General features: G+C 38.8%; 1 protein-coding gene across 4 annotated transcripts in view; it reads right to left on the bottom strand.

Annotated features, from left to right (window-relative positions):
• Positions 1 to 1,510: 1,510 nt before the first annotated feature.
• Positions 1,511 to 16,497, bottom strand: part of PLGRKT (plasminogen receptor with a C-terminal lysine) — a 58,922-nt gene continuing 43,935 nt past the window's right edge. For 3 of the 4 annotated variants that reach the window (XM_032427515.1, XM_032427516.1, XM_032427517.1), the window contains exons 4-6: positions 6,483 to 6,613; positions 5,797 to 5,906; positions 1,663 to 1,943 (exon numbers count right to left, since the gene is read on the bottom strand). In XM_032427515.1, the coding sequence (XP_032283406.1) occupies positions 1,822 to 1,943; positions 5,797 to 5,906; positions 6,483 to 6,613 (363 nt within the window). In that variant the 3' untranslated portion in view covers positions 1,663 to 1,821. Of the gene's footprint in view, positions 1,944 to 5,796; positions 5,907 to 6,482; positions 6,614 to 16,497 lie in introns of all 4 variants that reach the window. The other variant, XM_032427514.1, reaches the window with a different exon arrangement.

Below are 16,497 nucleotides of genomic sequence, written 5' to 3'. Positions count from 1 at the left end.
TATATCCTCCAGAAAAATCCATGCTAATGACTCAATGAAGTGAAATTACCTTCTTCTCCTTCCACAACCTCAAATGACTTTCCCAATTTTGCTATTCTTGCAGGTTCTGGGATCTTCCTCCTGTAATAGACTAATTCCAGTCAAACCCCAATGCAGATTCTTACACACACGCACATGCAACACACCTGGTTACCCTCAGGATAGAGTGCAAATTCCTTAAGCCCAGAGCTAGTCAGGAGATAAGCTGTGCCTCCAGGCTCATTTCTTAACTCCCTTACCGGAGAAAACCTTTGTCCCAGGCAGATGGAACCAGCAGCAAATCCTTGGACTTGACAGCCTTGTCTTACCTTTAATCACTTTAATCAAGCTTCTTCTGCCCAGCCTGCCTCCTTATCTCCATGGAGTACTTCAGTGCATCTTTAAGACCTCAACCAAAGTTCTCTCCAACTATGATTGTATCAAAACCATATGTTGATATGTGGTCAGCTGCTTGAGGGTAATGGCTATTGTATTCATGCTTGTTTTCTCCCTTCAGGTTTCATCTCCTATTATTCCGCTTGCCCTTTCTATTCTTTCTCCATGCCAAGTCTCTGAGTCTCTGGCTCTTCCCTTTGTGGAGAGATCCCTTCCCTGTCCCCATACCTGCTCTTCACAGGACTGGCTAATTCATCATTCAGCTCTCAGCTCAAAGGTTACTCTTCAGAGAGGCAGTCCCTACTGTCCCAGATTTATAGTTCCCCCCTCCCACATCCTCCCAATCATTCTCTTATCATCCTGTTTCATTTCTGCTGAAGCATTCATAACCATCAGAAATGGTCTTCTTTATCTCCATGTTTATTTGTTCCTTTCCTCAGTTCTCCCACCCCTTACTGCCTAGGATGCAATAACCTTGTCTTCTCATTCACTCATGTAGCCCTAGTGTCTACAACAGTGCTTGATACAGAGTAGGTATCAGGAAATGTCTTTGGAATTATTGTATCATATTTAGGGGTTACAACTGTGGGAAGGGGTATAAATACAGTTACAAGTATAGGTTTCCTGGTGAGTGAAAATAAAAAGGTAGGCATCCTAATCAACGTCCCCCCATTCCCACCTCTTCAGCAACTCTGTCCTGAGTCATCATTTGAATGTTTTTACCTTTCGTCTTTCACAGCTGTATTTGCATGTCCAGAATGTGTTAAAGACCTAAGCTTTTCAAAGCCTTTTAGAGCATATTCACTGGAACCAAACCATTTAGGTTCAAGTCTCAGTTCTGTCCATGTATGACCTTGGGCAAGTGATTTAAGCTCTCTGTGCCTTAGTTTACACATCCATAAAATGATGCCTGCCTCAAGGGACTGTTGGGATGATTACAATAATATATGCAAGACACTCAGAACAGTAGCCATAGTAAGTACAATATACATGTTAGTCATTAATATTAGTTGTTTTCTATCATGTGGAGACAGGACACAATTGACAAGTCCAAATAAAAGAAGTATCTGTGGGAGATAAATGTGATGGGGAAAGTATGTGTGACAGAGAAATGACAGCAGCAGGACATTTGCTTCCAGGAATTCAAAACAATATAATTTATTAATTATACATTTAGATATTTGTAATACACACATATATAGGAAATATGAAAGTTATTTAGCGTGCCTCCATGATTTTGTGTTGATGTTATAAATTTTATTTTAAAATAGTTTAACAAAACCCATCTTGCATTTTAATATTTTAAAATAAAATCCATGATATCAAAATCTCAATCATCTAAAAATTTGTAAAAACCATGATTCAAATCAATAATTGTGTTTTGAGATTTGGTGGGTAAACATGATTTCATTTGTCTATGAAGAATTTACTCTGTTTCCTTCTGGCTTTTTCAAGGTTTTCAAAAGTGATCACGCCTCTTGGCAGCTGCAACTTACTCTTTTCTGTTTCCAGTATGTTCTCAGCTTCACCTTAAATAAAGTACAGAAATATGCAAGGTGACAAAAAAGTCATTAGTGTTTTGTGAAAAAGCCAAATTGCTATATTCCAGTGACAAGCTGTAACACTGTGTGGAGGCATGCCTCTAAATCTCACACTTAAATATTTTACCCGTTGTCCTCAGGAGAAGCCATCTCCCAAAGGAAGGCCATTCTTTCCTTTGGGAGGAAAAAGGAATTCTGAAGACTGAGAGAGAGAGATCAGTCAGGGGCACCTGGATGGCTCAGTTGGTTAAGCCTCTGCCTTCGGCTCAGGTCATCCTGGGATCAAGCCCCACATCGGGCTCCCTGCTCAGCAGGTCTGCTTCTCCCTCTCCCTCTGCCACTCTTCCCTGCTTGTGTTCTCTCTCTCTCTCTCTTAAATAAGTAAATATATAAATAAATCTTTGAGAGATCAATCAGATGCCATAGGTTTTACTTGACAGAAGACAGCATTTTAAGATGTACAAGAGAAAGAATACCAAGTAATATTTTTTTCCTTGAAGGAAAGTCAGGATGGTAAGCATTAGTTGTGTTTGGAGGGGTTTGGGACGGAGAAACCAAATATAGTCTTTGCTATATTGCCCCTTAATATGTGACATGAGAGAAAATAAAGCTTAATAAATTTCTGCTTTTTCAGGAAAGCTATCTTTTACCTGAAACCACTTGTAAATACCCAAAATAATATTAAATGTTCTTTAGTCTGTATACATACATGCACACAAGTATAAGCATTTTTAAAAAAGATTTTATTGATTCATTTGATGGAGAGACAGTGAGAGAGGGAACACAAGCAGGGAGAGTGGGAGAGGGAGAAGCAGGCTCCCTGTCAAGCAGGGAGCCCGATGCGGGGCTCAATCCCAGAACCCTGGAATCATGACCTGAGCCGAAGGCAGACACTTAACGACTAAGCCACCCAGGCGCCCCAAGTATAAGCATTTTTATAAACAATTCCTCTTTCAAGTAACAGCTAGTAATTTCTTAGGCCCAGTTGAAGACTAATTAGCAAAATTTAAAAAAAAATTATACTATACATTGTTGACATTCTATAAACCTTCTTTGGGAATGAAAGCAAATGTTTCTTTTTAAGTACTTCTCTTTTAGCACACAATTAAGTTATACTCCAGACAGAATAGGGCGGGCTACAATTTTGAAATTATAACATTTCAACCATCTGCAATCATATTTTTTTTTGCCTCAGTCTTAAATAGTAAATAAAAATCATTATAAATTGTATGTAATTAGACATGAGGCACCTGGGGGGCTCAGTCGTTAAGCGTCTGCCTTCGGCTCAGGTCATGATCCCGGTGTCCTGGGATGGAGCCCCGCATCGGGCTCCCGGCTCAGCAGGGAGTCTGCTTCTCTCTCTCCCTCCACCCCTTCCCCAGCTCATGCTCTCTTGCGCTCTTCTCTCAAATAAATAAATAAAATCTTTTAAAAAATACATGTGATTATGCAGGCCTCTAACGACTGACGAAACGTTTCCATGTGATGGGCCTCACATTTGGCAAATTCTCACGTGTTTGCAGAAGGGCTAATGATAAAGTCCGTCAAACAAGGACTGGGTATATCTTGGGTTTATCACCAGTTAACAGGGCTAAATGTTAAAACCTAAACTTTCAAATACCGCAAGTTTCCTGGTAGACTGTAAAGTTGTATTTTTTTTTAAACAGGAAATTCCCACCTGTCTTAAAAGTTTAAAATTGTATGTTCTGTGGACTCTGATGGACCTGTAATAAAATTACTTCCCAAATATACAATCATGATGTTCCTAGAAAATAAACTTGTTCTTTATTAGTAATATGTTCAAGTGAATGCTTATTAATTTTAATTTTTATGAGGCACTGAGAATTCTAATGTCCATATAAACAATGAAACAGAGTTGAACTCAGACTAATGAATTCTTAAGCAGATGAGTAACATGAAACTGAATGGCTTATTGAAATGGGCTTTAACATTGGCAAATCAGTTGTGTAGTTAGTTTCCAGCTTAAAATGGGATTGTACTCCAAAATTTAGTTTGTATATCAGTGTTTTAGAACTCGAAATACATTTTCCCATAGTGATAATGCAATAAATCACTTGCTAGGCCGCCAACAAAAAACTGTTCAGTCCACAATATAGCTGAACTATGATACGGATAGTGCTTGACCCCAAGGGACCTTTTAGCAGAGTTTCTGTGTGGAAAATGTATTTCCATCTTCAATGGGAATTTTTAAGAACATATAATCCTTGTATCTCCCGAGGCCTGGGAAAGAGATGTTCTACTCCCTACTCCCAACACCTGCAGAGGAGTCGGCACTTCCTCCTGTCCTGTACCAAATCAGTGCCCACAGAGCTTTAGCGATAGTGATGTGCCCATAGATATAGCCCAGGAGAGGAAAGGATGGCAAAAATGAAGGCTTGGGAAAGCACAGTTTCCAATATGCTTTGGGTTGAAGCCTCGAGAAGAAGGGACACGGGCCCCATGAGAGAGTCTTCCTGGTACAGGAATGAATTCTGTGGCAGTGGTGCTATTTTCTAGGGCAATCAAAGCCAGAGTTTGTGAGAGCAGCACGATGTGGTGATTATTTAACAACCAGCTCTCCAGAAAAACAAATGTACATGAGTTATAAACTTATGAACATAAGTTTATTATAAATTTTACTTATATAAAATAGATGTAGCATATAATTTATAAAAAATAATGAAATGTTCAATATACTTTATTATAAATTTCACATAGCAAATGGATTCTCACGGAATGTTTTTACTGACTTTTGTTGGACTCTCATATTCATAGCTAAGCTATAGTTGCAATTGATGAGGGACTATAATTCCAACATGAATGATGGTTGGTATTTTCATTTACCCTAACAAATAGGACAAAAGTGGAAACAATGACATATGTTGGAAATTTTTTTTGTTTGGAAATGATGTAAACAACTTGGCTGAGTCTGATAACAGTTTTTAAATGTTAGGAGAATATTTCCTCAATTGTTTGTGCTATTCACAATGTCATGGCTACCGACACAACAAAAATTTAAGCATAATCTGCAGTATTTAACATTTGCTTCATCACTTCCTTAAATCTAGACTATGGGTTGGCAAGTTTTCTTAAAAGGGGCAGACAGTAAATATTTTAGGTTTGTGGGGCCTTATGTCTCTGTTGCACTAACTCAGCTCTGTCATGGTAATGGGAACACATCCATAGACAATTCAGAAATGAATGGGCATGTCTCTGTTTTAATAAAACTTTACTTTCAAAAACATGTGGCCACCTTGCAGGCCATAATTTGCCAAACCCTGGCTTAGACGGTCAACAAAATAATAATTCAAGCCTTTTTGTGGTGTTTGCAGGTTCCTTGGTATAAATATTTCCACCACGACGAACTTCATGCCACTGAAGCTGGAGTTGTATCTGTTATCTTATTGTGTGTGTATATTGTATCTGTACCCTATCATACAGATACAATAGATCTACATAAGACAGATATACATAACTTCAGAGTACAGATAATAGTAAAATAATGAAAAACTGATAAGTTCTGAGTATTATCGCCATTGTTTTTAATATAATTTAATATTATTTTTGTAATTTATTTAATTATAAGTTTATCTAATTTAATGTTTAATAATGACTGTATTTAACAACCAGCTTACAAATTCCTGAAAATTTGATAGTCAGTTCTTGTGAGCTGGAATGAGCTGACTCCAGCATACTGCTGTGAGAGGGAGCAGAAATGTTGGTCATTGGAAGCTCAGGGAGAGGCGTCTTGTCAGAATGTTCATAAATCAAGGGTCATAAGAAGAGGATCCTTGAATCAGAAAATGAATCAGGAATACATTCTAGTTTATCAAAGACTGACCTTTCATTCTTTGTAGAAGGGTTCCATATCCTAAGTCATACTGGTATGTGAAGACGAAGCTTAATGGAATAATAGGGAAGAGGAAGGCTGGCTTCTTCCTTCTTATTGCTCTGGTTCAAGAACAAAAAAGAAAAAAATATTAAGAATGACCTGTAAATACGTATCTCTATACTCAATGAAAAAAAAATTACCTGCTTTTTCAAAGAATGTTCTCCATTTTAGAAGTTACTTAGTTCATTTGAGTCTCCTATGGAAATAGGATTTTCTTACCCACAACGCCTCACCAGATTCTGCAATTCTCAAGGGCAGAATCTGTGATTTGCCCATCTTTGTTTGATGTTGAGGCTCAGATTACTCATTTAAAAAATGGTTAAGTATTGATATCTGCCCCTTAGGGATTATGGAGATAAATTTGCAGAGGTCTTCTTCTATCTTGGTGTCAAGTCAGTCCTCTCTCTAACTTACATAATGGAGACAAGGATGGAAGAAATCTGAGGAACTAGAGGTAGAATTAACTATTTCTACCCTGGTTCTACAGTCACTTCCAAGTGCTAAGCTATAAGGGGTTATATATACACTATTTGGACCAAAGTCCTATCTTGGCCAACTTGATAGTAATATGATAATGTCAAAAACAAAAAGAAGCAAATTATTTAAGAAAAATTTAAAGTAAATAGCAAACATACCCAGCTGTTAAAGAGATGGCTGCAATGCCAAAAAAAGTTCCAAAATATTTGAGGAATTCCCGAGACCAAGCAATCTGCAAGGCCATCTGTCTTTCTCTCATTTCATTCTGCATCATTAGCTGCCTTTCCAGCTGAGGATGAAACAAATGACAAAGTCTGGTTATTCATCTTTTGATTCTGAGCACAGAGTTAATAATCTGCTTTTCCAGGGGATTTTCATTCTTCGGTTGCTTTGATTTGTCTTTTTTTTTTTTTTTTTTTAATCTCAGTAGACTTCGACTGAAGCTCTTCTGGATAGCTGTCCCCACCTGTCGCCCTGGCAGTGAAATCTTCCTGGAATATATACAGAACAGATGTGACATTCTTCTTCTGTGTCCTGAGGTCTCGAATGCGTGTGGTCTGGGGCTTTTATTCAACCCTAAAATACATGTTCAGCATATTCTGTCACATGTGAGGAAAGATCTATGTGCCTTTAAATGCAGGTACCTCTTATTGATCTTTATTACAACTTGCACTGAAATTATTTTGCCTTCCAAATTTATCCAACTGCAAATTGACATTCATGTGGAGTAGCAGGTCCATATCATATTATGATATGATGGTAGAGGGTATTCTTCTGAGACATCAATGGAGATTTTTCTTTGCCACTATTCTCTGATGCCTCAAGTCCTTTGTCACTTTAGTCAGTGTCTTTCACTGCAGTGGAGCAGAAAGCAGGTATAGCCCAGAACACAGAAGGAGACTGGATTTCTGGATGGATTTTTAGAAAACACACAAGAGAAGCAACAGTGTAGAAGCCTATTATTTTGAGAAAGATTCTTGAGAGAGAAAAGTTTTTTAAATTCTAAAACCTTGGCACTGTGTATCATTAGCAGAACCTAGAGGAGAGCAAGCATAGAATTCATGCTGTAGACCATAGGGTGGGGAGGAATGAGTAATAATGTGACTCAGTTTTCTCTTCTTGCCATCTTTAAACTGTGAGAAGAAACTGGAAGAGGAAAAAGGAGACTTTAGATATAAAGATGGGGCTTGGTTCCTTGGCCTCTCTTAGGGGTTGAAACTCTGGAGAGTGGTGATGGATTTGGGATTTGGGAATCCCTGGACAGAGAGCACTTGTAGACCTATATTCTGTCAAGAATTCTGGGAAGGGGCAACTAAAGTAGAGCAGAAATGGTTTCAGGGCAGATCTAAGCTTAGAGCAGACCTGAGAGAGGCCAAGGGGTGTGGAGAATGTTTGCAAGGTTCCCATATCAACCTGAAGAGGGGCACAGTTGGTAGCTGAGAATTGAAAGCAGGTGGCTTACCAGGTAGTCACCAAAACCTAGAGACTGGGGACCCTTGACAGACACTTAGGTAGAGGCCATAAAACAAGTGCTGGGCAGGGAAAGTGGCTGGATGTCAGAGGATTAGCAGTACCCTAGAGTGCAGAGGTGACGGCCAAACCAACCTGAAACATGGTGGAACACCCAGAACAGATCACCCAGCACTGCAGGTTGATCAAACAGGAAATAACTACAGAAGCCTCCTCCAACCAGATGTGCCTTCCCTGTGACCACGCCACTCGAGCTCACTTGGACTCAAACCGAGATGGGGCAGGGAAAAAAATGGACAGAGAAGGGGAGAGGGCCAAGCTGAATTTTAAGAAGTGAGTTTTAAGGTGAAGTAAGTTTTAAGGTGAAGTAACTGAGTCCCTTTGACTTGTCAAAATTAAATTTGCCCTCAGCAGTAGAAATTGAAGTTCATTTTGGGTTCAGTTAGAGAGTAAATAGTGTTTTTGCATACATGATTATTTAGCATGTGAAATTCATCCTTGCTATATTACTTATTTAAAGAACTTACATGATAGTTCATAGTATCCCTCCAAAGTGATGTAGAATGCATGAATTAATCATTTGTGTTGTTATCAAAAGGCAGCTGAATCCAGTCACGACACAGATGAATGCAAGATCAGCGGTTCTCAATCTTAACTGCACATTATGAGCATCTAGGGAGCTTTTCAAAATCTCAATGTCCAGGCCCACATGTCAGACCAATAAAATCAGGAGGGACCAATGAAACCAGGATCTGGAGTTAGGACCAGTCATTAGTATTTTTTAAAGGTTGCCACGTAATTCCAGTGTACAGCTAGGATTGAGAACCACTGCCTGAAAAAACTCACAGCCTAGGTTTTTCCCACCAAAGATCAAGCTGAAATATCAGTCTGAAAACTGATCCTCTTGGAACTCTCAAAAGATGGGGGACAGAGGGCTTTTTTAAGGTGGTGGAACCCATCTGTATGGTACTGTCATGCTGGATACGTGATACCTGCATTTGTCAAAGCCCTTTAAACTTCACAGCACACAGTGAACCTCATTGTATACAGTAATGGGGCATCCAAGATGGGATTCTGGCACAGAAAAAGGACATCAAGGAAAAACTAATGAAATTTGAATATGGAATTTATTTAAAAGTGAAATACCAATGTTAATTTCTTAGTTGTGACAACTGTGCCATAGTAATGTGAGATATTAACTGTAGAGTATACAAAGGGTAGGGTATTCAAGAACTCTGTCCTCTTTTTCTATAAATCTAAAAGTGTTCTAAAATTTATTTTTAAAAATGGTTATGAACAAATCTTATATTCTGGGTCTCTTCTACTGATAAGAATAGAGGCACGTATCTCCATATATCATAGATAAATTGTGAAAATCAGCAGGATTGTGCAACTGCAACAAACTCTGAGTTAGAGTAAAAAAAAAAAAAATCTATGCATACCTTTTCCATGGGCAAAAATTTCCTGATGAAAGACGTCATTGAGCTATAATTTTAATTATCAATTAAAGCTCTATTAACTACCTGTACTTCATAAAATTATGCTTAAAATCATAGGTCTAGATCTAAATACATTTAAAAACTCAAATTAATAAGGGGCACCTGGGTGGCTCAGTTGGTTAAGTGTCTGCCTTCAGCTCAGGTTATGATCCCAGGGTTCTGGAATGGAGCCCCGAGTTGCATCCTGCTCCCTGTTCAGCAGGGAGTCTGCTTTCTCCTTTCCCTCTGCCTGTCCTCCTGCTCGTGCTCTCTCTCTCTCTCAATCTCAAATAAATAAAATCTTAAAAGAACCAAATTAGTTAATAATTTATTACCAAACTTCTTCAGTAGCCATAAAGGGATAATTATGTTGATGCAGTTGTTAATTTATTAATAATAGGCATCATGTAACTAAGTGTACATTCATTTTCACCATTCTTCCCCCAATATTGACACTAATGAGAAATAAGAGCAAAAGAGAACATGTACAGTAAGTTTCCTTAGCAGTCTTTAACCCAAATCATAAATGTAAAATTCTTTATTTTATTTTATTTTAATTAATTATTTTTAAAGTAATTTTAAAAGACTTGTTTACAAGAATGTTTAATTATAACTCTGTGGTCATATGCCCAGGAATAATAACTAAATCTATGTTAATTTATTTTCCTCCTTTGTTTATGTATTTATTTATTTATTAGAAAATCAATTAAAATATAGTGTATTATTAGTTTCAGGGGTAGAATTTAGTGATTCATCAGTTGCATACAACACCCAGTGCTCATTACATTAAGTGCCCTCCTTAATGCCCATCGCCCAGTTACCCCATCCCCCCACCCACCTCCCCTCCAGCAACCCTCAGTTTGTTTCTGAATTAAGAGTCTCTTATGGTTTGCCTCCTTCTCTGATTTCGTCTTGTTTTATTTTTCCTTCCTTTCCCCTATGTTCATCTGTTTTGTTTTTCAAATTCCACATATGAGTGAGATCATATGATAATTGTCTTTCTCTAATTGACTTACTTCACTTAGCATAACACCCTTTAGTTCTGTCCATGAGGTTGCAAATGTAAGATTTCATTCTTTTTGATGGCTGGTAATATTTCATTATATGTATATACCACATCTTCTTTATCCATTCATCTGTTGATGGACATTTGGGCTCTTTCCATATTTGGGCTATCGTGGACATTGCTGCTATAAACATTGGGGTGCATGTGCCCCTTTGAATCACTATGTTTGTATTCTTTGGATAAATATCTGGTAGTGCAATTGCTGGGTCGTAGGGTAGCTCTATTTTTAACTTATTGAGGAACCTCCATACTGTTTTCCAGAGTGGCTGCACCAGCTTGCCTTCCCACCAACAGAGTAAGAGGGTTCCCCTTTCTCCGCATCCTTGCCAACATCTGTCGTTTCCTGACTTGTTAATTTTAGCCATTCTGACTGGTGTGAGGTGGTATCTCATTGAGGTTTTGATTTGGATTTCCATGATGTGATGTGATGTTGAGTACTTTTTCATGTGTCTGTTGTCCATTTGTATGTCTTCTTTAGAAAAATGTCTGTTCATGTCTTCTGCCCATTTCTATTTTAAAAGAATTTTAGGTCTTTTCATAATATTAATTTTTTTGTCTCTGTTATTTTTTGGTATTGCTTTACAGAACAATTTGAAATTAGAATGTTTCAGATTATGACTTCAGACTAGTGACCTTACACGTTTATCTGATACTACCTTAACAATTATAGAACCATAGTTAATTTTAAACAGAACATAATAAAAGGGAGCTAGCTTATTAGAAATAACTGTATATAGTAGGAGAAACCACATTCTGACCATCTTCATAAAACTGTTATATCTGCTCTTTCTTGTGTATTTTAATTCTTCAGTTTCTTTGTTTAAAAAATATTAAGAACAGCCACAAAATTACTGATCTCAGTAATTTGTCGATCTCTTGAGTTTCAGAAGGGACAGTTACATAAAGGTCCACAGACCACTTAATGCAAGTTTTCCTTGCATTTTGTATTAACAATAATACAATAATTAAATTTTACTTGGACACATAAAACATTTTCAGAGCACAGAGAAGGCAATGACAGTGTCCTATAAATTATCTTCATTGCATTTTTTTTATATTGAAGCCTTTTCTATTTTGGGAAATAATTAGGCCATTCTCAAAAAAATTCAATTATTTCTGTGTTTTTAGTTTCCAGTGGTCTCTTAACTTATGCATAATGTATTCCCAAGTAACAGAAAAGTTCTGTTTTTATTTGCTTCATTGGGCAATGCCAAAAAGTATTCTATGTGTCCTGCCACAAAAGAGGTTTATTTTTACCAGAAATGAAAATATTTTGTATTTGTCTTTGCCTTTGTTAAATTAACAGAAACATTATTATTTTTTTTTTTAAGATTTTATTTATTTATTTATTTATTTGAGAGAGAATGAGAGACAGAGAGCACAAGAGGGAAGAGGGCAGAGGGAGAAGCAGACCCCCCGCCGAGCAGGGAGCCTAATGTGGGACTCAATCCCGGGACTCCAGGATCATGACCTGAGCCAAAGGCAGTCGCTTAACCAACTGAGCCACCCAGGCGCCCCTAACAGAAACATTATTGATACCCTCTAAACTAAAAGCAAGATCAGAATTTCAGATAAACAGAAAACAAACTAAGATTGTTAAAGTAAAGCAACTGTAATGAAAGCTGTGACAAGTAGATTTATCCTTAAATTGCTCTACAGATATTTTAAATGCTCAACATCCAGTAAGTAGTTTGGGGAGAATCCAGAAGGGGAAATGAGTAATAAGTTTGAGCTTATGGCGGAGGAGTAGGAGACCTGGATTTCGTCTCCTCTCAGGAATTCAGCTGGATAGGGATCAAACCATTCTGAACACCTACGAACTCAACAGGAGATCGAAGAAAAGAAGAGCAACAACTCTCTGAACAGAAAAGCGACCACTTTCTGGAAGGTGGGACATGCGGAGAAGTGAATCCGAGGCGATATTCGGGAGGATAGACGGCGGGGGAGGGGCCTCCGACGGCCGCTTCTGGCAAGTGATAGAGCCGCGGAGCACAAAATCGGAACTTTTAGAAGTCGGCTCCGCTGAGGGACGTCACTCCGGTGGCTAAGCGGGGGGTGGAACCCTCGCGGGACAGTGTGGTCTCAGGACCCTCGGGGTCACAGAATGACTGGGGGTGCCTGAGTGCGCAGAGCTCCCAGGTATCGGAGCAGGGAAGCCGGCTGCAGAGACGGAGCCCAGGCGCGGGCTCTCAGCTCGGGGTTGTCATAAACCGTGATCCGCGGCACAGTCGGGCCACTGCTCCTCCAGCAGGGACCCAACAAGCGGCAGATCCGGGGAGACTCCCCTTCCTCCCCCGGGAGGAGAGGTGCGGGAGCACACCGCGGGGATCTGCTGGGTTTGGAGACTCCACCCGGGGTCGGGTGCCAGATAGAAAGGCGCGGTCACAGGCCGGGTGAGCGCGGAGTGTGGCCGGAGACCGGGGAGACGGGAGTGACTGACTGCTTTTCTCTGGGGGCTCACTGAGGAGCGGGCCCCGAGTTCTCGGCTCCTCCGGGGCGAAGACTGGGAGGCCGCCATTTTCACTCTCCGCCTCCAAAGCTGTACGGAAAGCTTGCAGGGAACAAAAGCTCCGGAGAGCAAACCCGAGCAGATGACTTAGCCCGGACCGGCAAGGGCGGGGCAATTCCGCCTCCGGCAAAGACATTTGGGAACCACGGCAACAGGCCCCTCCCCCAGAAGATCAGCGAGAACAGCCAGACAAGACCAAGTTTACTGAGCAGTGAGAACGGCAGAACTCCAGCGCTAGGGGAATACTGCACATGGAATTCATGGCTTTTTTACCATGATTCTTTAGTCTTTCAGTTAAGTTTTTTTTTTTAACTTTTTTTTTTGAATTTTTCTTTTTCCCTTTTTCAACCAACATCTTATCAATCCCTTTTTTAAAAAAAAAAACATTTTTATTTTTCATTTTTATTTTTCATTTTTAGAGTCATAGTCTATCCCTTCATAGTAGTTACCCGTATTTTTGGCATATATATATAAGTTGTTCTCTCTTTAAAATTTTGAGATAGTTTCTTCTAACAGATCAAAATATACTCTAAATCTCTAGTGTATGGTTTTTCTCTACTCCCCTGCCTGATCACATTCTCTCCCTTTTTTTTTCTTTTTTTTTTAATCCTCTTCTTTCTTTTTTCGAACAACTTATCAATTCCTTTTATAAAATTTTTTATAATTTCCATCTTTACAGTCATATTCCATCCCTTCATCATATCAACCCTTATTTTTGTACATATATAAGTTTTTCTTTCTTTAAAATTTTGGGAGGCACTTTCTTTTAACAGACCAAATACACCCAAAATCTAGTGTGTGGCACTGATCTATATACCAGCCTGATCATATTTGATGACATTCTGTTTTTGTTTTGTTTTGTTTTGTTCTGGTTTTGTTTGTTTTTATCTTTATCTTTTTCTTTTTCTTTTTTCTCTCTTTCCCTTTCTTTTCCCACTGCTTCAGGTCTTTTCTGATTTGTTTAGAGTATATTTTCTGGGGACGTTGTTACCCTGCTACCATTTTGTTCTCTCATTAATCTATTCGCCTCTGGACAAAATGACAAGACGGAAAAAAATCACCTCAACAAAAAGAACAAGAGGTAGTACCGACTGCCAGGGACCTAGTCAATACGGACATTAGTACGATGTCAGATCTAGAGTTCAGAATCATCACTTTAAAGATACTAGCTGGGCTTGAAAAAAACATGGAAGTTATTAGAGAAACCCTTTCTGGAGAAGTAAAAGAACTAAAATCTAACCAAGTAGAAATCAAAAAGGCTATTAATGAGGTGCAATCAAATATGGGGCCGTTAACTGCTAGGATAAATGAGGCAGAAGAGAGAATCAGTGATATAGAAGACCAAATGATGGAAAATAAAGAAGCTGAGAAAAAGAGAGATAAACAACTACTGGATCACGAGGGCAGAATTCGAGAGATAAACGATACCATAAGACGAAACAACATTAGAATAATTGGGATCCCAGAAGAAGAAGAAAGAGAGAGAGGGGCAGAAGGTATAATGGAGCAAATTATAGCAGAGAACTTCCCTAATTTGGGGAAGGAAACAGGCATCAAAATCCAGGAAGCACAGAGAACCCCTCTCAAAATCAATAAAAATAGGTCAACACCCCGACATCTAATAGTAAAACTTACAAGTCTCAGAGACAAAGAGAAAATCCTGAAAGCAGCTTGGGAGAAGAGATATGTAACCTACAATGGTAGAAACATTAGATTGGCAACAGACTTATCCACAGAGACCTGGCAGGCCAGAAAGGACTGGCAGGATATATTCAGAGCACTAAATGAGAAAAATATGCAGCCAAGAATACTATATCCAGCTAGGCTGTCATTGAAAATTGAAGGAGAGATAAAAAGCTTCCAGGACAAACAAAAACTAAAGGAATTTGCAAACATGAAACCAGCCCTACAAGAAATATTGAAAGGGGTCCTCTAAGCAAAGAGAGAGCCTAAAAGCAACATAGACCAGAAAGGAACACAGACGATATACAGTAACAGTCACCTTACAGGCAATACAATGGCACTAAATTCCTATCTTTCAATAGTTACCCTGAATGTAAATGGGCTAAATGCCCCAATCAAAAGACACAGGCTATCAGATTGGATTAAAAAACAAGACCCATCGATATGCTGTCTGCAAGAGACTCATTTTAGAACCAAAGAAACCCCCAGATTGAAAGTGAAGGGGTGGAAAGCCATTTACCATGCTAATGGACACCAAAAGAAAGCTGGGGTGGCAATCCTTATATCAGACAAATTAGATTTTAAACCAAAGACTGTAATAAGAGATGAGGAAGGACACTATATCCTACTTAAAGGGTCTATCCAAAAGAAGATCTAACAATTGTAAATATCTATGCCCCTAACATGGGAGCAGCCAGTTATATAAGCCAATTAATAACAAAAGCAAAGAAACACATTGACAACAATACAATAATAGTGGGGGACTTTAACACCCCCCTCACTGAAATGGACAGATCGTCTAAGCAAAAGATCAACAAGGAAATAAAGACTTTAAATGACACACTGGACCAAATGGACTTCACAGACATATTCAGAACATTCCATCCCAAAGCAACGGAATACATATTCTTCTCTAGTGCCCATGGAACATTCTCCAGAATCGATCACATCCTAGGTCATAAATCAGGTCTCAACCGGTACCAAAAGATTGGGATCATTCCCTGCCTATTTCCAGACCACAATGCTTTGAAACTAGAACTCAATCACAAGAGGAAAGTTGGAAAGAACTCAAATACACGGAGGCTAAAGAGCATCCTACTGAAGAATGAATGGGTCAACCAGGAAATTAAAGAAGAATAAAAAAATTCATGGAAACCAATAAAAATGAAAGCACAACTGTTCAAAATCTTTGGGATGCAGCAAACGCAGTCCTAAGAGGAAAGTATATAGCAATACAAGCCTTTCTCAAGAAACAAGAAAGGTCTCAAGTACACAACCTAACCCTACACCTAAAGGAGCTGGAGAAAGAACAGCAAATAAAGCCTAAACCCAGCAGGAGAAGAGAAATAATAAAGATCAGAGCAGAAATCAATGAAATAGAAACTAAAAGAACAGTAGAACAGATCAACGAAACAAGGAGCTGGTTCTTTGAAAGAATTAACAAGATTGATAAACCCCTGGCCAGACTTATCAAAAAGAAAAGAGAAATGACCCAAATCAACAAAATCATGAATGAAAGAGGAGAGATCACAACCAACACCAAAGAAATACAAACAATTATAAGAACGTATTATGAGCAACTCTATGCCAGCAAATTAGATAACCTGGAAGAAATGGATGCATTCCTAGAGATGTATCAACTACCAAAACTGAACCAGGAAGAAATAGAAAACCTGAACAGACCTATAACCACTAAGGAAATAGAAGCAGTCATCAAAAATCTCCCAAAACACAAAAGCCCAGGGCCAGATGGCTTCCCAGGGGAATTCTACCAAACATTTCAAGAAGAATTAATACCTATTCTTCTGAAACTGTTCCAAAAAAGAGAAATGGAAGGAAAACTTCCAAACTCCTTTTATGAGGCCAGCATTACCTTGATCCCAAAACCAGACAAAGACCCCATCAAAAAGGAGAATTACAGACCAATATCCCTGATGAACATGGATGCAAAAATTCTCACCAAAATA

The sequence above is a fragment of the Phoca vitulina genome, unplaced genomic scaffold (genome assembly GCF_004348235.1).
Source record: "Phoca vitulina isolate PV1807 unplaced genomic scaffold, GSC_HSeal_1.0 scaffold37, whole genome shotgun sequence".
Lineage (NCBI taxonomy): Eukaryota > Metazoa > Chordata > Mammalia > Carnivora > Phocidae > Phoca > Phoca vitulina.
The sequence above is the reverse complement of the archived record's forward strand: the minus strand, read 5'-3'. Positions and strand labels throughout refer to the sequence as shown.